Genomic DNA, 25,169 nt, shown 5'->3' with positions numbered 1-25,169 from the left:
CAATAACACTTTCCCCCGCCGCTTAATTAACGTCCATTGTATAGCGTTAGCCCACAAAACAAATCGGTTGTTACACACGGAGTGTCCCTTCGTCATCACACCGCGTTGCGCGTGGAAAAAGTGGCTGTACAAGCTCGCATCTGCGACGCTGCAGGATGCAGTCTGCCCGGAGGACTCAACCAGGCGGGGGGGCGGCCGCCTCGGCTCGGGGACTCGGGGCGCCCCGGCCGGGGTCGCTTGCTCTGTGCTCCCGCCGGCCGCACTTTCTCCGCGGCGGTGCGTCGCGACTGGCTCTGGGTCGGGAATCGGGATGCGTGTGCAGCGAGTCACAGCAGTGCCCTCACGTCTCTCGGTCTGAAAAATTCAGCCCACAAAACAAACCTCGGTACACACGGAGTGACACGGACCATGTGTAAATTCCTCCCGTTTTCACCTCAAGCCATCGGTGGCGAGCGAACCCTTCCTCATCCCATCCCACGGTGTTGCGTGCCTGACGTGCCCAATCTACAAGCTCACAGGCACAGCAGCTCATAGATATATGCAGCAGCTCGCATCCACGTCTCCGCGCCGTGTTGAGAGCTTGCAGATCGGCCACCTGACCTTCCAGAGGACGCTAAAACATGCACTGTGCAACTGCAGCGACGCGACCGCGGTTTTCCCGGTGAACCGGTAGCTTTATGTATTGAGAGGAACTCTTGCCAATTTCGTAAGAGACTCGTCGCCAATTGTATTTAAAAGTTATTTGGGGCCATGATGATGATAACACCTTCTTCCCACTACTAGACAGCGACCGAGTCACAGCAGTCAGACGTGCAGACGCCAGACGGTGCAGTGCTCAGGTTCGGTCTGATAAAAATCAGCCCGATCAACTCTTGCGACGTCGCTAATTCGAATGACACCCGCAAATGGAAACATGCTAAATTCGCTTTGTCTTAATACGTATTTCTGATAATTCGCTTCCCTAATTCGATTAAGTTTATGGAAACGCCACTATAGACGCAATGTTATTCATCGAGCTTCCGTTGCAACTTCCGCCACCCAAAGTGTCATGGCGACGATGGCGTATGGCCCCATGGTAACTGACCACGCCCATGCGTCCCTTCCTGCCTAACCTTCCTTGATTTGTGACGTTGGGAAGTCACAATCACAATGAGGAAGTCTCGGCAGGAATATCTTAATGTAAGGCTACCCCATTTACAAAAGGAGCGAAAATAGCTCCTACATGCTCTGCTATTTTCACCCTTTTTCCCCTCCTAATAAAAATACAATAAAAATCTAAAATACAAATAAATGTGAGCTTTTTTTCTTCTTTTTCTTTCAAGATTTGTTTTGTGAGTGACCGCTCCTTCTCCTGGCCCCGCCCCCAGGCCGAGCCTCCTGACCGTCTCTCATGGATCACATGACGTTGTCACAACTTTAAACTCCACATTCACTTCCTACTCCTTGTCCTGTGTGTGTAGTGTAGTGTTAGTGTACAGTACTGCACTGTAAACTGTACAGTGAGCACGATGATGGTGACTGCCGTGGTGTGGAAGAGTTTCCTCGTGCTGCAGGCAGCTCTAGTGTGCCAGGGCTTCAGGTACAACGACCTGTACGGCGATGATGATGATGATCTGTACGTGGAAGAAGATGCGGACACGGGGCCAGAGAAGGTGGCCGTCAGAGGGGACTCACAGTACGGCTCTCTGTGGCCGCTGCCCCAGAAGGTGCAGATCTCCAAGGTCTCATTCAGACTGAGCAGCACCGGCTTCACCATTGTCGACGCCAAAGAGTCGTCCGCTGGGGCGAGCTGCAGCATCCTGCAAAACGCCTATAGGAGGTAAGTTATGTGTTGATTTTCAACATAATGTAATGTACATTTACAGTGTCATTCATTATTTTGTATTAGTCGAGGTTGGAATGGTAGCCCCACTATTAGCCCTAGAATATCTGTGATCTTACTCATCTCCATTCAGAAACATTGCCATTCAGAAGATTGACTCCATCTATACTATAATTTTGCGAATGTCTGAGTTTTTAAGTGTCTGAGTGAGTGTCTGAGTGAGTGTCTGTCACAGCGTTTCTCCTCAGTGGCTGGAGCAATTGATCTGAAATCGCATCACAATTAGCATATGAACACACCTAACATAACTGTGAAGCCCGTTTGTCACTTTCACAAATCGTATGCTGTATATTAGCATTTTTATGGTGTATCTATCTATTCTGCATCTAGCTTGAGGCTAATCTATTCTGCATCTAGCATGAGGCAACATGTTTAACCAGCTGTGTGTGTGTGTGTGTGTGTGTGTGTGTGTGTGTGTGTGTGTGTGTGTGTGTGTGTGTGTGTGTGTGTGTGTGTGTGTGTGTGTGTGTGTGCAGGCAGGCGGGTGTGTGCGCACCCGGGTGGGTGGGGGGGGGTAGCCATTAAACGAAACGGGTATTTCTTACATTGATGCTCCTACATATTATCATGCAAGCACCAGTTAAAGTTACTTTCCATCCCTCATATACTGTATGCACAGTGCACATCCCATAACCCACACACTGCACATCATTTTGGAGCTCATATCTTTGAACGGGTAAGGGCTAGTTATTCTAAATGGAGGTGTCACCTAAACCCTAACCCTAACATGGGGGTATTTCTGAATGGGGATATATATCTAAGTGGGGGTGTTTATGAATGGAGGTCTGCCCCCCTTTCTAACTATTACATGTCATGTATGTTCCAATATCACAGACACTGGGGCTATCAGAATGGCTTAATATTCCATACACTGCTGTAATGTAATAGGGCCGCCTAATGTATGAGTTATAAGGCCAGCATTTCTCTTTATAATTTATTATTTACTTGCTGCCTTGCACTGTGAATGCTCTTACATACACAAATGTGCTGATAATCATCTTTTTTGACAATGATAATTACTAGGTTTTATTATCTTGATGTTTAGTACTATAATTTAACTAGCAAGGTATCTGTAATTATTACTGCTACCATATCTGCACATAATATGCCTACTTACGCCTTATTGCACATTTATATACATTTATTATACATTTTAGCTTTATGTGTTACGCTGCATTTCGCTGCTGCCAGAATAAAAACCTTAATCACAAGGCTTTCACTTTCACTTTTAACAGTTTGCAAAAGGTACAGCTATACAATAATGCTAAAAAAGATAACAACTTGTTTGTATTTGGTCCTGTTTATTAAATTCACAAAGACATAGGCCTACTGTACTATAAAAGAGATCTTCAATACTAGCCTAGGAGCAGTAAAAGTATGTTTACAGCAAAACAGTTGGGGGTCATTTCTTTTGGCAAGCTAGAAGACTAGGACTATAGGTCCGTTAAAGTTGTAAATTGCAGACAGGTGCTCTTTTATGGCGGTTTTGAAGTAGGGTAGGGAGTCTTGTTCTTATCTTAGTTGTTATTATTGTCGTGTTACCTCACCTACCTTTTTTTTTTTAATTTTACACAGTGAAATATACATTGGTAAATTAGCTTTCACATCATATTGCTCACGAATCTTGTGGCACTTGAGGGCCTCGCATTTTTGTTGTTGCACAGTATTTGTGTGGACCTGACCTCACACGTTTGCTGCTTTCCACTGCGTGTATCTGTATACTATAAGGAGATAACAATAATAAAGTAAGCATTACCGGGCCGAGCCATTGAAGCCCCCTATCTCCTGTTTCTGTAGCGTGAGGGCGAGGCAGCTTGGTGTACAAGTACACCCCCTGGACATGACGCTAGTATGTCACAGGGACTTACCCCCAATCCAACCCTTGATGAGTGTTCTTGATTCTTTTGCCGTACAGGTACTATGGATACATGTTTGACACTATCAGACAGAGGAGGGATCACGAGCCCAGATCATCTGACATACCTGAATTACAGGTGGTGATCACGTCGCCTGACTCTGAATGTGACGGTTACCCCACGGTTACATCTGACGAGTCATGTGAGTCCGTTTATCCACTTCCTCATTGATGTGCTGCTACTATCATGGCTGAGCAGTATATCATTTCAGCAACATTGCAATGTACATGTGCAATAGTAACATTGCAAATGTATGCAATGGAGCTAAGATAGATAGTCATTTATTGAGTTAGTTATTCAGTTGGTTTAGTTATTATTGTACTAAAAAACACACACATGAGAAATCTGGAAGTATGTCTGAGTGATAATTAGCAATTATTTCTTGGTTAACTGGTCTTGCAAGCGCATTCTGTGCCACTGCCAGTGTGTCTTGTTGAACCAGAAATACTGAACAACACCCTTATTGCACCCTTCTAATAATATCTCTCTAAGTGTTGCTAGAGTGATGCATTATTTCCGAATGGAGCTACTGTAGTTCAGATCTAATCTAGGTCTGCAAGTGCATAATATCTGTGGGTATATTGTGTAACTTCTGCACTTTTTTTAAAAATATTATTCAACCAGATATTGCAATTAATGTCAATTTCTTTCCAACATCGTAACATTTGTAGGTATTTTTTTACTTTACTGGAGTATTTTCAATACTTTTACTTCTTTCTACTCACCTACATCTCCACTACAATTATTTGAAAAAACGTTAGTTACTAGTTACTTTGCAGATTTTGAATATTATTACAAAACAAACATTAACTAACTTGTGAAATTGGACATACTGCATAATGAGTACTTTTGGTACTACTCAATTACCTTTGTACTCTTTTAATACAGGACTTGTAACAGACTATTAACTGGCTTTACTTGTAACATTTCTACATGGTGGTATTGATACTGATAAAACTGATAAAGAAAATGCTACCGCAGGTGTTTAGGGTGTGGATATGCAGTTTATCCTGCGCGACAACAATCTGCAGTTGATAGACGCGTCTGCCAGTTAGTCAGGGATTACTAGTAAGTGGTTTGACCACAATAACCACAAGTGGTATATAGATTCTTGGTTTAATGCATTTTATATGTAACACACTTGTCTTTATATTTGACACAAATCTCAAAGTGCGACTGTAAATCGCTCTGGATTAAGAGTGTCTACTAAATGCCTACATTGTAAATTGTCTGTGTCTTTGTCCAGATGAGCTCTCGGTGGATCAGCCGTACGCTGTACTGAAGGCCCCAAAGGTGTGGGGAGCACTCAGAGGTACAGTTATCTGTGTTATTGTCTTATCAACTCATATAACATCCAATGCCCTCATGTGATCAGCACCATCGATGACCTTTGTTTTGCATGGCACCCTGTGACTTAGAAAGTACTTGGATAAACAGCTTGGATAAATACAGCTTGACAAATATCTTGTCATGTGACCTGTGTAATGACCTTTTTGGTGCCACAAGGTGAACAGGGTGTGTATTAAAGGACAACTTTGGTTTATTACAACAAGGGTTCATATTTTAGATGGTCATTAGAGAAAAGAATAGATGAGTGTTAAAATGTTTTAATTTACTTCTTTCTATCGTTTTAGTGATTTTAACGATTTTGATTTGCATGCATGCCCCCAGGATGGGGGCATTTATGCTAAATATGTCTTTTTAGGCACAATAAGCCCATTCCCAAGATGCACCGCACTCTTTCATTGGCAGATGTGACTTATGGGAGCTGGTGTAAATAGTAACAAAGAAAGAAATTGCTGGCTTATTGTGTCTAAAAAATACATATTTAGCCACTTGTACGCGTGCCCCCACACTCTGAAATCAAAATACAAAAATCTTTAAAATATTAGAAAGCAGTTCACACGTTCCCATTCACACGTGACCCCCATTCACTCCCATGTTAAGAGAATAACCCGAAAGTTATTGGGGATTGGATGGGTAGTCACAACGCTTGCAGCCGACTGTCTGACCGCAGCCTCAGAATGAAACGGCTAAGAGGAACAGGAAGTGATGCACAACTTTTACGCAAGGTCAATCATGTGGTTCTCAAAGTGGGGTCTGGGGACGCCCAGGGGTCCTTGAGAGGTTTTCCAAGGGCTCCCCATGCAGCTCAATGACTTATCGTTAGGAACCAAATGGACCCTTATAGGTGTCTGGAGCTCTTGGAGTGTATAAATGAAACCAAATGGACGCGAATGGGTCCATTTGGTTCCATTTGTACGCTCTCTAGTGTTATGTGGATCCGTGGCCTAATGTATACCAAGCTGGGGTTCCTTGGAATGTAAAAGTTTGAAAACCAAGGACTTAAATTGTATTGGTGTGATGAAAACGTTAAATGTGTCTTTCCATGTTCCTACTGACATTATTTCTTTCTTACGTACCTTTTTCTCAGGTCTTGAGACCTTCAGTCAGTTGGTGTATGAAGATGAGTATGGCACTGTAAGTGAATCATCAATCAATCAATCAATTGAATTAATTGTTTTAATTTGATAGGGACGGAGTTAGCAACAATGGCAGTCCCTCTAGGCTGTAACAGAAACATTACAAAGGACAATATGCAAATACAAAACATACAAAAAATGCAGAAGTAGTAGAGAAAACAAGAAACAAAACGAGATACATTGTGCAACAGGGTGAGGTTATAAGCCAAAGTTCTGGTTTGACTTGAAGTAATTGTTTCAGGTGGGTTGTAAAAGTAGGACACTTCCTTATTGCTAGTGGGACAGTAGGCCATTCCAATGTTTACTTCACTTTGCTGACAGTGACAGGCAGCACATTGTTTCTGTCCACACAGTTAGTATATATGACCCGTCACAGTGTCATCTACTGGTGCTTTGTTTTGACAAATTCCTGGGCCAAGCCCATGTAAAGCCTTACACATAAAGAAAAAACGTATTGAAAATTCTCAAAACTCATTCATGAATTATTAATTTAACCAAGTAAGTATCCTATATCTGATATATAGGATTGTATATCTAATATAGTTATTATATAGTATAACTAAGGACTTTTCCTTAATAAGGATTTCGAATTGTTGCCATAAATTAGGGCTATTGAACACCCTTTACATCTGAGTGTTGGTTAAAATAATATTGAACCAATTGAAAGTAATAAAAAGTGCTTGGGACAAAACCTCCTAACTCCACACTTTCTGCCAAATCAGCTAACCCCACCCGATTGTCCCTCTCTTTTTTTCATAAATATGTGCTATTAAACACCCTTAACGTCTGTGTGTTGTTTAAAATAATATTGAACCAATGAAAAGTAGTAAAAAGCCCTTTGGTCAAAACCTCCTTACTCCACTTGAGCTAATTTTCCCGAAAATGAACATTTTGGAGTTAGGAGGTTTCGACCCGACAGCAGAGATATCAAAGATGCATTTCATGACGTTTGTAACAAACTAAACCACTTGAAAATTGAGTTGAGTTATGGTCAATCACAGCACGTCCTCGTCAAAGATGTTGGCTGCCACTGATACCCCAAACTACATAGTGCTGCTTTAACACATTTAGGCCTAGAATTATTGAATGCTTTAACCAGTGAAAGAAAGTCGTAAAAATGTGTGCAAATCTTTGAATATATGTATTTCTAAAGCGAACGTTTGTAACTCAAGTTTGGCTTCTGGGTGGTCCCTGCAACTAGATATTTTGAGATGCGGGTCCGTGGCCAAATAAATATCATTTTGGGGGTCCTTCACATGAAAAGGTTTGAGAACCACTGACATATTAGTCTCTCAAGAACAGACTAACTGAGCTCCAGTTAAGTGAAAAGGACCCTTTCTTTGACGATGGCTGGCCAGATTGCTGACATAGAAACATAGGTTTTTCAAAAAACCTTAGAAGGATTCAAAAGACACTTATAGAATCGGGTCAAAATTCTAATTTTCACGATTTTTCAAAAATAGCAGATCTACAAGCTCGCAGCGCGGCACTCGGTGCCACGCTGTGAGCTTGTATATCTGCTATTTGTCAATAGTTAAAGCATTCAATAATCCTAGGCCTAATTAATAGTGGAGAGAACTCCTGCTTCTGTAGACATATGTGGATTAGGACGCACAGCCTTCGTACTGTATATAGATACCGGTAGATTATATTACTATCTAAGATCCACACAGTAAATTTTTGTTCTGAACACGTTGAAAATGTGGGAGCTTGTTCTTGTGTGCATGTGTTTGTATTGTTGACCATGGTGGTGTGAGCGTGAGCTGCCTGACGGACTTGTCCGATGCTTTCAGAAAAGCGTCAACCAGACCGTGGTCAGCGACTCTCCCAGGTTTGCACACAGAGGCGTGCTGTTGGACACATCTCGTCACTTCCTGTCCATTAAAGTGATCCTGGCTAACCTGGTATGTTCTTCTATTGTGCTCTAGCTTGAACCACTTACTGTCACTATCTTGGGCATGGCATTATGGGTGTTAACCTTTTCAACATTTTTTATTATTTATCCCCTCCACCCTACATGTTTCTCAATGTTTCACATTGTGACAATTTTCTCAATGTGACACATATTGTGAGTAGGGATGGGACCAAATGTGATATTATCGTTTATCATGATGAAAAACACTCACAATAATCGTATCGTGGAGATTGAATTTATCGTGATATCGTCCTCCGTCATGCACTGGGATAAATTCACCGTTTATTTGCCGAGTTGCTTATCCGCTACCACTTAAACCCTCTAGAATTGGTTAAAGGTACTTATAATATACGTACTTGATACAGTCTTTTTTCACACTGTCAAATGTCTTTGCCAAAAAATAGCAGATCTACAAGCTCACAACGGCGTCGCAACACAACGCGTGGTGAGCTTGTAGATCTGCACTTGTAGATCAGCCAGGATAATGGATTTTGATTATCGTGATAATATCGTAAACCGTGATTTCTTTGGTCACATTAATCGTGATTTGAAAATGTCATATCGTCCCATCCCTAATAGGGGCGCTAGGGTTCATCTGGTTGTAGTGTTCCGTTTATTTTGGAAAGTAGCTTATGTCCCTGTAATTTCTTCTTCAATTCTCCTCACAGGAAGCAATGGCAATGAACAAATTCAATGTATTCCACTGGCACATCGTGGATGACCCGTCCTTCCCCTACCTGAGCCGTACGTTCCCCCAGCTCAGCCAGCAGGTCAGTAGGAGATCTCTTCTTCTTTATAAGTTAGTAGGATTGTTTACTACCATATTCAGCGTCTGACAAACTAGGAGAATGTCAGCCCTAATGTTCAGGCTTGCAAAAATTGTTTCGAAGCAATGCCGAACTTCTGTAGAACCATGGATTGTATGGGATTGTGCCGGGGTGTAATACTGTAGGACAGGTCTAAATGCATCATCTAGATCTGTTCCTTCAGTGATTGAGGAACTGGTTTCCTTTTCACAATTTCATTCACTTTTTGTATTGTGAAAAGGGTCTCAAGGTTTTTGTCCTACTGGTGGTGGCAGTGTCACTCGCGTTACACCCCGGCAAGCACGGTCAGGACCTGGACCAATCAGTGACGATCATTGGGGCCAGATCAAGTCAAACCATGCCTAGTCAGATCTGGCCTAGAATATCACCTGATTTCAACCAACATAAATCCTGCCCACGGAAACGGACGTCCTGGATTAATCAGAGAGGGTCCGATCGAGGCCAGATAAATATCATAACTAGTCAGAGTTAAAACCATGAAAACAGTGCAAACCTTTATCAGGTAGCTCTACAACCCAATGTTCAACCTACGTTTAACTCTACAACCCAATGTTCAACCTACGTTTAACTCTGGACAGATGTTAAAGAACATTGTTGTTTTGCACAAACTACGTAGCATTTTCACAAAAAAGGGTTTGTCCACAGGGAGCCTACCACCCGTACACACACGTGTACACCCCTGCCGATGTGAAGATGATCATCGAGTTTGCTCGTCTGAGAGGGATCCGCGTCGTCCCTGAATTTGACACTCCGGGACACACTCAGTCATGGGGCAAAGGTGAGTTTACTGGGTGTGCTGCAGGAGAGATATGCTGTGGATCACTTCTGTCTCCTGCTCATGTTAGAGCTGTCCTGATTACAAATTTAAATGGACAATTAATTGCCACACAAATAATTGCGATTAATGATGTAATTGTTTTTGGCATTGACGACTGGAACAAATGAATACAAACGTAATTTCTGTTTGCCATTTAGGCTTCATAATGGCGGCAGAGGGAGAGCAGAGCCCAGGATTACATAGCTTAGGCAATTGGCACTGGGTGAAAAAATGGGTTGCAAAATCGTGGGATAAAAATTTAAGAGAAAGGAAGCAAAAAATGGTTCCATTTGTATGCCCTCAGAGTTAAAGGAACACTGAGGATTTTACAGGGTAGGCTGGGGTCCCAGAGATAATTTTTTTTTAATCAAATGGGGTTATGTAGTCTTATCCAGTGGTTCTCAACCTTTTCAGGCCGCGACCCCCAACATAATCTGGGGTCCCCCCACCCTACGAGCACTAAGAGTTGAGGCATAACATTTTGTAACGCGGTTCTATTTTGAAAATAGCCGATCTATATGGTCACAACGCAACGCAAGGCGTTGTGAGCATGTAGATCGGCTATTTTCACAATTTCTGCCTCTAATATTTGACAATTAGGCCAATGTTTAATTTGTCATTTTAGAGATATTGAAAATCCCTTAAATTGACACTTTAGAAATGTGCAGATACCCTCTATACACTTAAACTTTATGTTGGTTTGTTTACTGTTGAGTGAGAAAACAATGTTCCACATTACCGTAAGTTAATCATCTGGGGACCCCCCCAAATAACCCACAGGTTGAGAACCACTGGCCTAATGCATAATCAATCTGGGGCTCCTTGAAATGAACACATTTGAGAGTCACCGTCTTGCAGTATCCCGACCGCAAGACGTGTTAAATTAGTAAACAAATTAAAGCTTTGCAGTGAATACCTTGTATCATCTTAAACATCTCCATCTCCAGGCCAGAAAGACCTGCTCACTCCCTGCTACTCCGGAGCCAGTCCCTCGGGGACGTTCGGACCCGTCAACCCCATCCTGAACTCCACGTATGAGTTCATGAGCCAGTTCTTCAAGGAGGTCAGCTCTGTGTTCTCTGACGCCTACGTTCACCTGGGAGGCGACGAGGTGGACTTCAGCTGCTGGTGAGATCCCTTTCACCTCACCAAAAACACACTATTAAGCCCGTATCATAGTCGGGTCCGCGGTGGAAGGCTTTACACCGTGGTGTAGTCTTTTTGAGTCATGAAACTACAACGTTACATCATTCCTCACGGTGGAGAGCTTTCCACCGTGAGTCCCAACACATCTCTCTGTTTTTACTATCAGACAGACAGGCTCTACACCCCGTTCACTGATTGGTCGACCTGAACCGGTCTAGACGGGGTAAAGGACTTCACTGTGGGCTGTGACTATGATTCATTTGAAAGCTTTCCACCTCAAATTTGCGGTGGATAGGTCTCCACCGTACACTCTGATACGGGCTTTACACTCACTCTGGGGCATTCACCAAATATTTGAATATTCGAATATCAAAGTCACTATTCGAAGTTGTTCACCGAAGTCGAATATTTGCTTATTTTAATTTTTTTATTGTTTTCTCTTTAAAAAATCGAACCTCTGTTCGAAGTGGAGCTGTGTGTGTGTGTGTGTGTGTGTGTGTGTGTGTGTGTGTGTGTGTGTGTGTGTGTGTGTGTGTGTGTGTTGCAGTTGATGCTCAGGGCAGGCTAGACTCAACAGCACCTCTCTGGTCACCCAGGGTTACTACATACAGGCCCACAGACCCACCCACCCACATACCCACCCACATACCTACACACACGGCCACGTATAGGGAGCTTGTGTTCCACACAGCTCCAAAAAGTGTATCGTTTATAAAGCTTGGCTAGATAGGAAGTCATAAGAATGAGTTGTCAATTCCCCTGGTGGATGAATTTGTTAATGCTCTATAACAGGGCTTCTCAAACCTTTTTAGGCTGTGACCCCCAAAATAAACATATATGAACTGGGTACCCCCACCCTGACAAGCACTTGCTTCTGCAGATAAATATTGTGAAAATAGCTGATCTACATGCTCACAACGCCTCGCAACGCGAGGCGTTGTGAGCATGTAGATCGGCTATTTTCACAATCTCTTGCTTACTTAATATTTGACAGTTTGGCCAGTCCTGTCGAATATTCGACTATTCGAATACTTTGAGGTCGAATAATTCGAATACTAAAAATCACTATTTGTGAATGCCCTATGACACTCTGGGAAGCACAACGTTTCATGTTCCTGCATAATAATACTTGTAGATCGGCTATTTTTTTGGGCAAAAACATTTGATTGAGACTGGAAAAAAAGACTATCAAGTACATATATTTTAAGTACCTTTTACCAATTATAGAGGGTTTAAAAAGAAGAAGTCATACCGTGTAACGTTTTCAATTAAACAAAAGTTATTTTTTATATAATCTTTCACTGTTATAGTCTTTTACACGTTAACTGAGTTTTTTGGACTACTTCTCCAAAATGACACAGGCGCAGGAAATGCCCCAACAAATGTATTTATTGATGTGGTGTAAAGTTAATGTTTGTTTCTGTCACTGCTTTCCAAGATTACCTTCAGTTGTTTAGTTTCAAACTGAATTCTGGGAAATCGTAGTTCCAACAGACCATAGAGTTTGTCTACTTGGGTGCCAAAAAGACTACTAAAATAAATGTTATGCTGTATATAATGAACCATAAGAGTGTGTTGTAAATGATATCATGTTTAAATGATAACCCCCACCCCCCCTCTTGCAGGAAGTCCAACCCAGACATCACAAAGTTCATGGATCAGCAAGGCTTTGGACGGGACTACAGCAAGTTGGAGTCCTTCTACATCCAGAGGTGAGTTGCTGTTTGACACACAAGATCACAGCTTCAGTATCTACGCAGAAACATGAACGCGCATCTAGGCTCTTTTGAATTGACTGCGCGTTCATAGCGGAAGTGCTCGTTCATGACTTGAAGCCCCAGTGCGTCCATGAACACAAATTATGATGCAAAACGCGTCACTTAGGCCCCACTACGTCACGTTTTACAATCCGGAAGAAGGGGTGAAATCGCTTCATGCGCTGGGTGAGCAACTCAATGCAAGTGGACGGGCAGGGATATCTGGTGTCCTCTCTATACTTATTATAACTCTATGGTTAAATCCTGTTAAGCTTTGTTGCCCGAGGTACCCCAGGGCTGTATACTAGGCCGACTCCTCCTTTCTCTTTGCCAAAAATAGCAGATCAACAAGCTCACAACTTGTCATCTTGTAGATCTGTAATTTTCACTCTGTGTTCAGCACAGAATAGGGACGCTATGGTTCACGTGGTTAAAATCCTAATTCTGATTGTTTTTATTACATTTTTTCTTCTCTCTTATGACTTGATAAGACTCTTGGACATTGTGACTGCAACCAAGAAAGGCTACATCATCTGGCAGGAGGTCTTTGACAACGGAGTTAAGGTAATGTTAACTGAAACGACGCGTTGCGGAAAACTGCCCTGTCAAAATCTTAAAGTCACGCTAAGCAACTTCCTAGAATGTAGGTACCGGTACATTGCATTTTTATTTCATTTGATTAATTTGTAACATTTAACATTTGCATGTATCGATACTTATCAAATGCATGTATTAATAATACTTATGTTAACTGTATGAACTTGAATACAAATACATTGGACATAAAAAAGACTAACATTTTACTAGTATTGGTCATTCAACTACTAATATAGACTGGAGTAATTAAAGCGGGTCATGTTTGCATGTTTGGAATTGTAACTGAAAAAAATAACATATCAGTATTCCAATATTAACCTCCCGGCCGCAATTAAGTGAAGGTGGGGGCCGCAAGTGGCGCCAGATGTTTTAGACCAGTGGTTCTCAAAGTGGATTCCAGGGACTTTGTGGGTTCCTTTAGGGGGGGTCTAAATTGAACCATACAAGTCTGTAACTCTAACAGTGTACAAATGGAACCAAATGAACCCTAACGGGTTCATTTGGTTCCATTTGTACACTGTCAGAGTTAAGGAGAGACCTTGAAATGTGAAAGTTTTAGACACTAAATAATTGTGGTGTGTCTAAGCTGAGTACAGAAGTATGGACTGTGTGACCGTTGCAGCTGAAGCCAGACACTGTAGTGCATGTGTGGAAGTTCAACAACATAGGGGACGAGTTGCACAGAGTGACGTCTGCAGGCTACACCACCATCCTGTCCTCCCCCTGGTACCTAGATTACATTAACATCGGACAGGACTGGGAGAATTACTACAAGGTTGAGCCGCTGAACTTTGACGGTCAGTCTATAGGAGAGGAGGTGTCTGGTGTCTTATCTTACGAGTCGACGGCCATTTCGACCAAAAAGGCGATTTGGGGAAAATACACATTTTTGTTCAGCAGGCTTACATGTGATAACTGCACAGCTGTGACGAGGTGTTGGTGACGGACAGTACTAAACATGAAGAAAAATGGTATAGAGTTGTGTCATGGAGTCGAGACAATAGTCTAGGAGGTGGTGATGGTACAATAACATGGTACAATACTAATAGTTATGCTAACTTTATGAACTTGAATACAAATACATTGGACATAAAAAAGACTAACATTTTACTAGTATTGGTCATTCAACTACTAATATAGACTGAAGTAATTAAAGCGAGTCATGTTTGCATGTTTGAAATTGTAACTGAAAAAAAATAACATATCAGTATTCCAATATTAACCTCCCAGCCGCAATTAAGTGAAGGTGGGGACCGCAAGTGGCGGCAGATGTTTTAGACCAGTGGATCTCAAAGTGGATTCCAGAGACTTTGTGGGCTCCTTTAGGGGGTCTAAATTGACCCATACAAGTCTGTAACTCTAACAGTGTACAAATGGAACCAAATGAACCCGTCCATTTGTACACTGTCAGAGTTAAGGGGAGATCTTGAAATGTGAAAGATTGAGAAACACTGTTTTAGACACTAAATAATTGTGGTGTGTCTAAGCTGAGTACAGAAGTACTATGGACTGTATGTGACCGTTGCAGCTGAAGCCAGACACTGTAGTGCATGTGTGGAAGTGGAACAACATAGAGGACGAGATGCACAGAGCGACGTCTGCGGGCTACACCACCATCCTGTCCGCCCCCTGGTACCTAGATTACATTCACTACGGACAGGCAGACTGGCAGAATTACTACAAGTTTGAGCCGCTGAACTTCGACGGTCAGTCTGTACGAGAGGAGGTGTCTGGTGTCTTTTCAGAATGGCATTTAAAACCAGTCTTACGAGGCGACGGCCATTTCGACCAAAAAGGCGATTCGGGGAAAATACACATTTTTGTTCAGCAGGCTTACATGTGATAACTGCACAGCTGTGACGAGGTGTTGGTGACAGTCTGACAGACAGTACTAAACATGACGAGAAATCATATAGGGTTGTGTCAAGGAGTCGAGACAATATTCTAGGTGGTGATGGTACAATAACACTCATGTCAATGGTACGGTATAGTGCTGCCAAGAGGTACAAGGCAGAGCTCATACTGTAGTTATACTGTAGCTGCTTCAAGGTCAAACTGAACCATACCAAGATAGACTGTAACATTATTAGCTATCAGGCTTAGTGGAGACATCTAGGCTCTTACAAGCTGCCAAATATCATAATGTATTGTAGAAGTAAGTGATGGTAAAATATCTAAAGGTTAGATATAAGCAGCCATATCATTTATTCCTCAGTAGTTGGGCTGGTTAGTGCTTGCTTTTTAGTTTTGTTTGTTAATTTCCGATGTATTCTTTTGCATGATGCTTGGCTTATATAACCCTGATTAACATGTTAATGGCTAAATGTTTCATTAACATGCATAACCCTGAATGGCTAAATGTTTCCTTTAACATGCATAACCCTGAATGGCTAACTCTTTCCTTAACAGCTCTGAGTGCTTAAACAGGAAGGATGAGTGTCTTTGGAAAAACATCGCAAGAAAATCCACCTGTCCCAAAATGAACTACTGGTTGAGCTCAGATGCGTCTTCCTTTTCTTCCCCCTGTTAGAGTCATCCCCACATCCCCCACAGTTGTAGAAAGTTTGGCGTCAAATGATTTAAAAAAGGAGATGTGGGAGGATAGGTTTAATTCGTTTCAAAGTTTAGAATAAGAGAGTGATGACTTCATAATTCCTACCCGCTAAAAGCATACAGTATGTGAACATTGCTGCTCAATTGGGCCTACCTTTTGGTCAAAGTTTGTTATGAATTTTTATTAAACTTTAGACGGTAGCGCCACCATCAGGACTATTAGCCCACAATACCAGTTAAGGAAGTCTGTTAGAACTGGACATGAGGGGACAGTTTTGTTTATTTTCATGAAAGGCAGATTAAAGAATCAGAGATTACAAGAGGGACCAGCAGCATTGCTCCCTGGCTCGTACCTAGCCAATTTGCTTTGAAAACAACTTGAAGGACGAATTTGTTTTTTCATAACAAGGTTTCATATTTTAGATTGTAATTAGAGAAAAGAAAAAGTGAGTGTTAAAATGTTTTCATTTCCTTCGTTCTATTGTTTTATCGTGTTTACAGTGCTAAAATGTGGGGCATGCGTACACGTGGCTAAAAATGTCTTTTTAGACACAATAAGCCAGCAGTTTCTTTATTGCTATTTACAGTAACACTTCTAGCCCCCATAAGTCACATCCAACCATGAAAGGTTGCGTTGTATCTTGGGAATGGGCTTATTCTGTGTAAAATGACATATTTAGCCACTTGTACGCATGCCCCCAACCACTGAAATAAGAATCTCTAAAACAATAGAAAGAACTAAGTAAATGAAATAATTTAAACACTCATCTTTTATATTCTTTAAAATATGAACCCTTGTTGTAAAAAAAACTAAAGTTGTCCTTTAAAACCGAAATTGAAAACAAAGTCAAAATGAAATAGAACTGAACAAATGCAAAAAGTGCACTATGTTAACCTTGGTGTGGACTGTTTGACTTGCAGCTGAAGCCAGACACTCTAGTGCATGTGTGGCTGGGCAACAACCTAGCGGCGGAGTTGCAAAGAGTGACGTCGGCGGGCTACACCACCATCCTGTCCGCCCCCTGGTACCTAGATTACATTAGCTACGGACAGGACTGGCAGAAGTACTACATTGTTGAGCCGCTGAAATTCAACGGTCAGTCTGTACGAGAGGGGGTGTCTCATACTGCATGTCGGTGTCTTTTCAGAATGGCATTGAAACCATAAACCAAAAATCAACGGCCATTTGGGAAAATACACATTTTGTTCAGCAGGCTTACATGTGATAACTGCACAGCTGTGACGAGGTGTTGATGACGGACAGTACTAGACAGGAAGAAAAATTATAGCGGGTCGTGTCGTGGAATTCTGGATCAATCAGTAATCAATGGGGCAATAGGACTGGAAGACGTAATGTATGCACTTTAACTGTATGTCTACACTTTTCTTTCTTTTCTTGTCTTTTTTTCTCTCTTATGTTGCGTAGCAGCCTGTATGTCCAAGTGAAGAACCTTTTCATATTGTAGGGTAGTTACTGTAGCCGTTTGGTTGAGTGTTGAGCTTGTTTGGTTTGGTATTTTCCGCTTTATTCTTTTGCATGATGCCTAGCTCCAGAAATAACCCTGCTTGGCAACTGCACTAATGCTGGCTGAGCTCAAAATGAAACTATATAATAACTGTACAGTCTGTACTAATGCTGGTTGAGATAAAATGTGTAGTCCTTTTCTGTACCTTTTCAGTGTCAAATGGGTTGCATGATGCATCTTGTAGCCCAGCTGGAGACTACATGCAGTTGTGCTTCCCCGGAAGGCCACCGGGTGGCTCTCTTGCTTAACCTTTTAAGCCAGTCATTCACAACATTTTTGAATTTCAAGGAGCCCCAGTTTGAAATACATTCGGCTAGCAGTGGTTCCCAAACTATTTACCTCAAAAATATTTTCCGCAACGTGAACATGGGTCCTGAGTCTCCTGACCCACCACACTCCACATCTTTAATCTCTGGGGACCACAAGATCTACACTAATCCTCTAGTGTTAATCTAGCTCTGAGAGTGTACAAATGGAATCAGTCCATTTGGTTACATTTGTATCTCAAATGTCAGAGACCTGTAAGTGTCCATTTGGACCCCTGGTGGTCCCCAGACCTGATGTTTAGAGAACTTTATTCTCAGTATTGCATCTCACAACCACACATTGTGATTTGTGGCAGTCCTGGTGATTTCAGCACACAACAAACCAAATTTAGATGGTTTGAAGCTTTTCATTGTTGATTTACATTCTAGAGTAGACAAAAAATTATTAACATCCATTTCATATCATATCTGTCAGGTGGAAACCTCATTATGTCCTAAACTGTTACTTTTCAGGATTCAAATAAATTAAAAAAAAACTGCAAAAGTAGCAGATCTACAAGCTCGAAACGCGTCGCTTCACAGCACGTTTCGAGCTTGCAGATCTGCTATTTTTTAGATACTTTTGTGTGACGGTGTAGTATGATGAAGTTGGGCCTTCATTGTTTTTTTAAACAAAAAGTTCAATTACGGCTAAATAAAGGACGGCCACATATAAACTATACATCTGATAAAGCCTGTATCTTGACTGTACCCAGCAAGTTACTGTACTTCATAAAAACCTGACATTTTCTCATTTATCCCCTCCAACATCTATGGTAACTTGCGGTGGTGGACACAGTAATAAAGTGCATTTTACTTGAGTATTGTATGTAAGTACATTTTGTATCTGCACTTTACTTGATACATTTCCAAGACAAATATTGTACTCTTAAGTCTACTACACATCGAGGAACCAAAAATACATAATTAATTATTAGCCCTAGTCCAAGTTCGTAAACTGCTGCTATTTTCACTACTTTTTGAACAAAAAGCATTATTTCTTTTGAACAATTCTAAATTTGAATACAACAGTGCATTGATATTTAAAAGAAAATCTACTTTGTAATTTGTACTTATTAAATAGCCAATAACTGTTCAAAGCAAGTTCTACCCAAGTACACATTTTGCGAGTAACATTTGACCCAGGACTGGGGAGCATGTATACTACTTTCACTCAAGTGCTTTTTGGCTGAGTACTACTTTGTCCACCACAGGCAACAACTTGCTTCTGTGAAGTGTTGTACAGGCAAGCACACATAGACATGAAAGGGGCCCTTGCCCTATTAACAGTCGGTAAAAAGTGCCCTCTCCAGACCATGAATGCCGTTTTTACTATGGTGAAAGAAATGCTAACGTCCTCTTTCCATGCCATACGTGAAGGCAGCATTCAAGAGAACCGCCTTGTCCAAACTCTCCTGAACTTGAATCCAGCATCTTAAGAATTGCCCTCACTGTGTAGAAATCCATGCCGTACGCCACATCTCCAGTATTGCCTTTTTTATACTTAGTTCAACGTGGTATCAAGTACTGAAAATAGCCGACGCGTTGTGAGCTTGGAGGTCTGCTATTTTCAATATTTTCACCAAAAGGCCCTTTTTGAAATTTCAGCCCCTGCCTCTCTAACATTCTCATGCACGTCCCTGGTGTTGTATTTATATGCCGTGTAGCTGAAAGCGGACACACTTATCCACGTGTGGAAAGGGAACCAGCAGCAATACCAGGCTGAGATGGCGAGAGTTACCTCGGCAGGGTACCAGGCGCTGCTCTCCACCCCCTGGTACCTGAACCGTATCTCCTATGGCCAAGACTGGCAGGGCGTTTACAAGGCCGACCCGCAAGATTTCAATGGTGTGTGGGTTAGTGATGGGCAATCCCGTTCATTTCAGTGAACTGATCATTTCGTTCACGTTCACGGTAATGATCCGTTCAAAAGATTCGTTCAAATGATTCGTTCATAGCGCGATCGTCCCGTGAAAAACACAATCGCAGGAGCGTTTTTCTTACGTCGCGAGTACAGCCCGCCGTCGCGTCCTGTCTGCCGGTCGGGGCCATTAGGGGGAGGGGCGGGGGTGTGAACGAAAGTGTGAAGTCTGTGAACGACCCATTTCAGGGATTTGAACAAATCGTTCACGAGTCATGCTAATGATTCGAATCTTATGAACGAATCACTCATGAACGACACATCACTAGTGTGGGTGTGCGTGTCCAGCATGGGGATGGGACGATAATTGTTATTATCGTTTTTTGTGATGAAAAACACTCACAATAATCGTATCGTGGAGATTTACATTTATCGTGAAATTGTCCTCCATCATGCACTGGGATCAATTCATCTTTTATTTGTCCGAGCTGCATATGCGGGGTGCCATAATTTTTCAAAATCGCTTTGCCAAAAGATAGCCGATCTACAAGCTCACAGCACGTCGCAACGCAAATGGGGCAAATATTTCGCCCCAGGATAATGGATGTTGGGGATATTTTGATTATCACGATATCGTAAATCGTAATTTATTTTTGTCACAATAATCATGATGTGACATTTTCATATCGTCCCATCCCTAGTCCAGCATGATTGTTTTATACACATCATGAGAGGATGAATTTCTCTTTTGCAGTTTCAGTGCAAAATAACGCAATATCCGTTGGAATATGTTTTATCAGGTTTAATTGTACATTGTTGTTTTATTGTCTTTTTCCAGTTTCACGTCTAGTTCCAGCCTTGGTAAAAAACATATATATAATATTCTTGGTGTAATAGGGGTGTTGGAACTGTGCGTTTTCTGTTGGTTCCGTTATGGCAGTGGTTCTCAAAGTGGATTCCAGGGACTCTGGGGGTTCCTTTTATGGAGGTCTAAATTGACCCATAAAAGTCTATAACTCTGACAGTGTACAAATGGAACCAAATGAACCCTAATGGGTTCATTTGGTTCCATTTGTACACTGTCAGAGTTAAGGGGAGACGTTGAAATTTGAAAGTTTGAGAAACACTGCGTCATGGTCTCTCGGAATCTGGGTTACATTCAGTGTGTCAGTTTACTACTCTTAGGGTGTGAGAAAAGCTCCCTAGTGTTCTTTTATAGTCACCTCTGTGCAGATATGTGTATGCCTGTTGAATGAATACGTCAACATTTGACTCAGGAAAAGGGGGCTAAATCATTTCACTGTTGTTTGTTTCTACCATTTGAAACCTTATATCTACCACTGTTTGTTTGTATGTCACTGGACAAAACTGTGCCATCCTTATCTGATCTTTTGCTTGTCGTTTTGACGTCAACACCGTAGGCACTGATAAGCAGAAGAAGCTTGTGATTGGTGGAGAGGCGTGTCTGTGGGGAGAGTATGTGGACTCAACCAACCTGACACCCAGACTCTGGTATGGAGCTGATTATCACTGGCATGTCCTGACGTTTAAGCTTTCTACAATCTTTATAGAGTAACAAAGTCACCACGTTAATTGCTCATCCCCGGTTCACAGAAGTAATTTCTCTATGGAGAATAACATTGCGTCATCTTAAAATCGTCTCATATAAGCAGTGTGATCCAAGAATAAACAAACGGCCTTTGTGATATTGTTCGGGAGGTGGCTCTGTATGGTTCATGATAGTCAGTCACTCATACTTGATACAGTCTGTTTCTACTAGCCAAAATGTAACTAATTCAGACGCATTAGCGTTTTCTCACCATCGGTTGATTCTTCACATCCATATGAGTCAAACTGTGGAGATCATTTGTTTATGTTTGGAACACAGTTCTTATGACGCGATATGAAAAAGGTCTATGGGAATTCAGAATAGGGGGGAAAGAAACGTGAACCAGTAGGATGTGTTAATGACGTCAAACTGTGTTACTCTATTACTGTATCTACAAGTTTACAATGGTTTCAAGTTTGTAGATAAGCTATTTTTGAAAGTATTTAATGGGGCTTAAATTGTTAAATAGAAATACAGTTCAGTTTGTGTATTTATTTGCTTTACTTAAAATGTAATGTTATTTTGTAAGTTTATTATTCTTTGGTTATTTTATATTATATATATATATGTTTTTGCCTATAGGTTTCTGTTATAAGATCTAGGTTATTCTAATTGATTCAAGCTTTTGCACATTTTCTTTATCAATTTATAGATTTTCTTTAAAAAAGATATTGGTCTAAACATCGGTAATCACTGGACTAGTTCTAGGACTTGGCATTCGACCCCAAAACCTGCCATCGGTCAGTTGGTCAGGTGTCTACTCGAAACCTGTCGCACTGCCTGCTGCAGAACAGAAACAGTGTGTCACTTATTATTTTATGCTTTAACTATTAAAAAATAGCAGATATACAAGCTCACTACAAGCAAGCTTGTAGATCTACTATTTTTGAAAAATCTAGATTTTTTTTTTTTTTTTTGCAAAGGTTTCTTTGCAAAGGTGAAAAAGTCTTGAGAACCACTGGCATAGAAACATGCGTTTTTCAAAAAAGTTGTGAATGTGTTTTCCTCTCGCCCGCGGCAGGCCCCGCGCCAGCGCTGTGGCAGAGCGGCTGTGGAGCGCCAAGGAAGTGACCGACATCAATGATGCCTACAACCGACTGGCCAAGCACCGCTGTCGCATGGTTGAGTAAGTACTATAGTATCTACCGTGAAGAAGTCGTGAAAAAGGCTCACAAAAAGGGATCACACAATAGCGTTTTCTTTTTAGTCTTGTTAGCAGGCACTCTTATCCTCCTGATTGACATGTATGGCTTGGTCATAAACCACTGTTTCTACAAGGAACAAGAAGTTGCCGCCTCCGACTCGAAGTCAGCATAAAATATCGTAATGTTTTACTTCTTGAAAGTAATTACTTTAAGGTCAACTTTGTTTATTTACAACAAGGGTTCATATTTTAGATTGTAATCATTTACTGCTTTCTATTGTTTTAGCGATTTTAGTATTTTGATTTCAGCGGGTGGGGTGGCTGAATATGTCTTTCTAGAAACAATAAGTCAGCAATTTCTTTGTTACTATTTACACCAGCTCCCATAAGTCACATCTGCCCATGAAAGAATGGGCTTATTGTGTCTAAAGACATATTTAGTCACTTGGATGCCCCCAACCTGGGGGCATTCATGCAAATCAAAATCGTTAAAATCACTAAACTGATAGAAAGAAGTATATGAAAACATTTTAACACTCACCTTTTCTTTTCTCTAATGACTATCTAAAATATGAACCCTTGTTGTAAAAAAACAAAGTTGTCCTTTATTAAACTGATATCACTGTCCAGTGCTGGTAATGCTTAGTTTCTACTCCTTCATATGACAGTATGATCATCATACTTAACTATTTTCCTTCTTTTTCTTGGGAAGGCGAGGGATCCCAGCAGAGCCTTTGATCACAGGTTACTGCCCACACGAGTATAAGGGTCTGTGAGAAGCGCTACGAGGCTGGAGCCGAGCTGCTAAAAGGGAGCCATGTGGATGATCAAAGCTGTGCTTCCATTTTTCACTGAGAAATTAAAGAGTTTTACAGGGTTCCCACGGTCATGTAATTCCTGGAAATATTTAGATTTTTTTTTCCAGTACTGGTGATATATTGGTTATGCATTTTTTTGGTTATTGATTTTGTTAATAAAAAACGTTTTTTAAAACATGTATAACATCGCACAAGATATGTAACACAAGTAGTTTTTTGACGAACAGGCAAGATTGTAGCCTAAATGTGACAAAAACGGATTTACAAGCTCATTGTATCGCCATTCTATGCTTTATTTTTTTTGCTACACTGCCCGTCTTTGGGCATTGCACATACCGTACCATAGGAGTAAGACTCGTTATTGCACTGAATGGTTGTTATATAGGCCTGGAAATTGGGTTAAATATTCTGGAATGGTTTGGGAAATTCTTTGGTTAAAATGTGTGGGAACCCTGGTTTTAATAGTTTGATGTGTCAAGATGATGATACACAGAAATACATGTGCTGGACCTGTTTATATTGGGCTCGTGTGTTACAATGTACACTCCCATTTTATATGAATCGTTTGTATGAATCAAAGTACATCTTTTAAAATAGTTTGAGATTTCATAATTAATGTCTTATGGTGTCAAATGGAAAATAAATGAGACGAAAACCAAAAATGTCATTATTAACTCTTTGCGTGCCAGCGCCCTCTAGGGGCCAAAGAATGCCAGCGCATCTCTCATAGGCGAGCGCTTTAGCTTCCAGGACTTCAGCTTCCAGGACCTGACGTGCTCACGTTGATGCACGGCATGGGAATGTCCCGGATGAAGATGCTAACAGAATGGCTATTCCCATTTTGTCATCTAAAAGATCATTTTTGGGAGATTTCGCCGTAAATAAACCTCGCGCCGCTTTCCTAAAACACAAAAAAGAGATATAAGCCTTTAAAGATGCGGTCTTCCATTGGATTAGGCGGAGATTGGCGATTGCGTTCGCAAATTACGGCCGGCCGGGACGTTGTTAGCTTTCGGCTAGTAGCTACAAAAATCAAGCCAGGCTTCAGAAGGCCTCTTATCATTTTATTCATTTAATTAAATAAAGCCGAACTACTTCGGGATCGGCACACTCGTGTACTCATCGGAAGCGGCGCCGAACATCGGGTGAACATTGGGGAACTCAAAAATGTATTTTAAACCATTTTTACTGGAATATATCGTCGGACAGAGTAGAACGGCTAGCTGGCTAGCGGCTAGCGAGCCAGGACCACCCACGACTCTACAAGCAGCTCGGGGTAAGTGAATTAATAAAAAAAAGATTGTATTGGATTGAAATAAAGCCGAACTAGTTCGGGATCGGCACCAGATGAGTTAAGAGAACAGATTCAGAACACTTTGCATACAATTTACATATAATTCAACAGTACATTTCAACTCTAAATAGCATATTATTGATTGGTCTGCTAGTCTTTGCCCTAGTGTTGCAGAACCAATAGTAAAGATAATTGTGCTACACTTTTGTACCGTGCTTTATCTTTGACTAGTGATAAATGACATCTACAATATGAAGTGTAGAATATCTGAACGTTTATTCACATATACTTTTGTTTTGACATTCACATAAAATACATATACAGTATATACAAATAAAACAACTTCTCAGGCACACACAAATTGGTACCAGAAATGACTTTGTGGTATAAATATTTAGTTAGACTAGCATTTCCCAGCTGAGCATGAGCAGTTCCTGGTCCAGTGTTGATGATTCCATTAATATGTTCTGCATTGTGTTTTATTTGTCTGTCATTCTATGTTATGAGAAAGGACCCCCATTGAAACAAGCCCAAAAGCTTTTTTGAGGTATCCTTTTAGTTGACCCTGTACCAGTGAAGTGTACTGTCATGGGTCTTCAATCAAGCAACCAATGCCTTCTAAATCAGTAGTAATCACGCTGCGAGCTGGTACATCTTGTAGATCCATTTGTATATATCTGCTAAAATGTCAAATGAAACGGATACATTCCCAGTTTTAA

The 25,169-nt window shown here is 41.2% G+C and overlaps 1 protein-coding gene across 4 annotated transcripts; it reads left to right on the top strand.

Moving 5' to 3' along the window:
• The first annotated feature begins 1,465 nt into the window (after positions 1-1,465).
• On the top strand, positions 1,466-23,818 carry hexb (hexosaminidase B (beta polypeptide)). Of its 4 annotated transcripts, none has more exons than XM_080742577.1 (14): positions 1,466-1,819; positions 3,798-3,940; positions 5,045-5,110; positions 6,233-6,279; positions 8,075-8,185; positions 8,865-8,966; positions 9,669-9,801; positions 10,788-10,968; positions 12,612-12,698; positions 13,235-13,307; positions 19,392-19,572; positions 21,007-21,097; positions 22,216-22,320; positions 23,051-23,818. In XM_080742577.1, the coding sequence occupies exons 1-14, from the start codon at positions 1,509-1,511 to the stop codon at positions 23,112-23,114; spliced, it is 1,695 nt and encodes a 564-aa protein (XP_080598703.1). In that variant the 5' UTR covers positions 1,466-1,508; the 3' UTR covers positions 23,115-23,818. The 4 variants fall into 4 exon arrangements, with proteins under 4 accessions (XP_080598703.1, XP_080598706.1, XP_080598704.1 ...); XM_080742580.1 differs by lacking the exon at positions 19,392-19,572 and adding an exon at positions 16,815-16,989; XM_080742578.1 differs by lacking the exon at positions 19,392-19,572 and adding an exon at positions 14,869-15,046.
• The last annotated feature ends 1,351 nt before the right edge of the window (positions 23,819-25,169 follow it).

Source organism: Nannobrachium achirus (genome assembly GCF_963921795.1).
Source record: "Nannobrachium achirus genome assembly, chromosome: 15".
Lineage (NCBI taxonomy): Eukaryota > Metazoa > Chordata > Actinopteri > Myctophiformes > Myctophidae > Nannobrachium > Nannobrachium achirus.
Note: the sequence above shows the minus strand (reverse complement) of the source record. Positions and strands in the feature narration are given on the sequence as shown.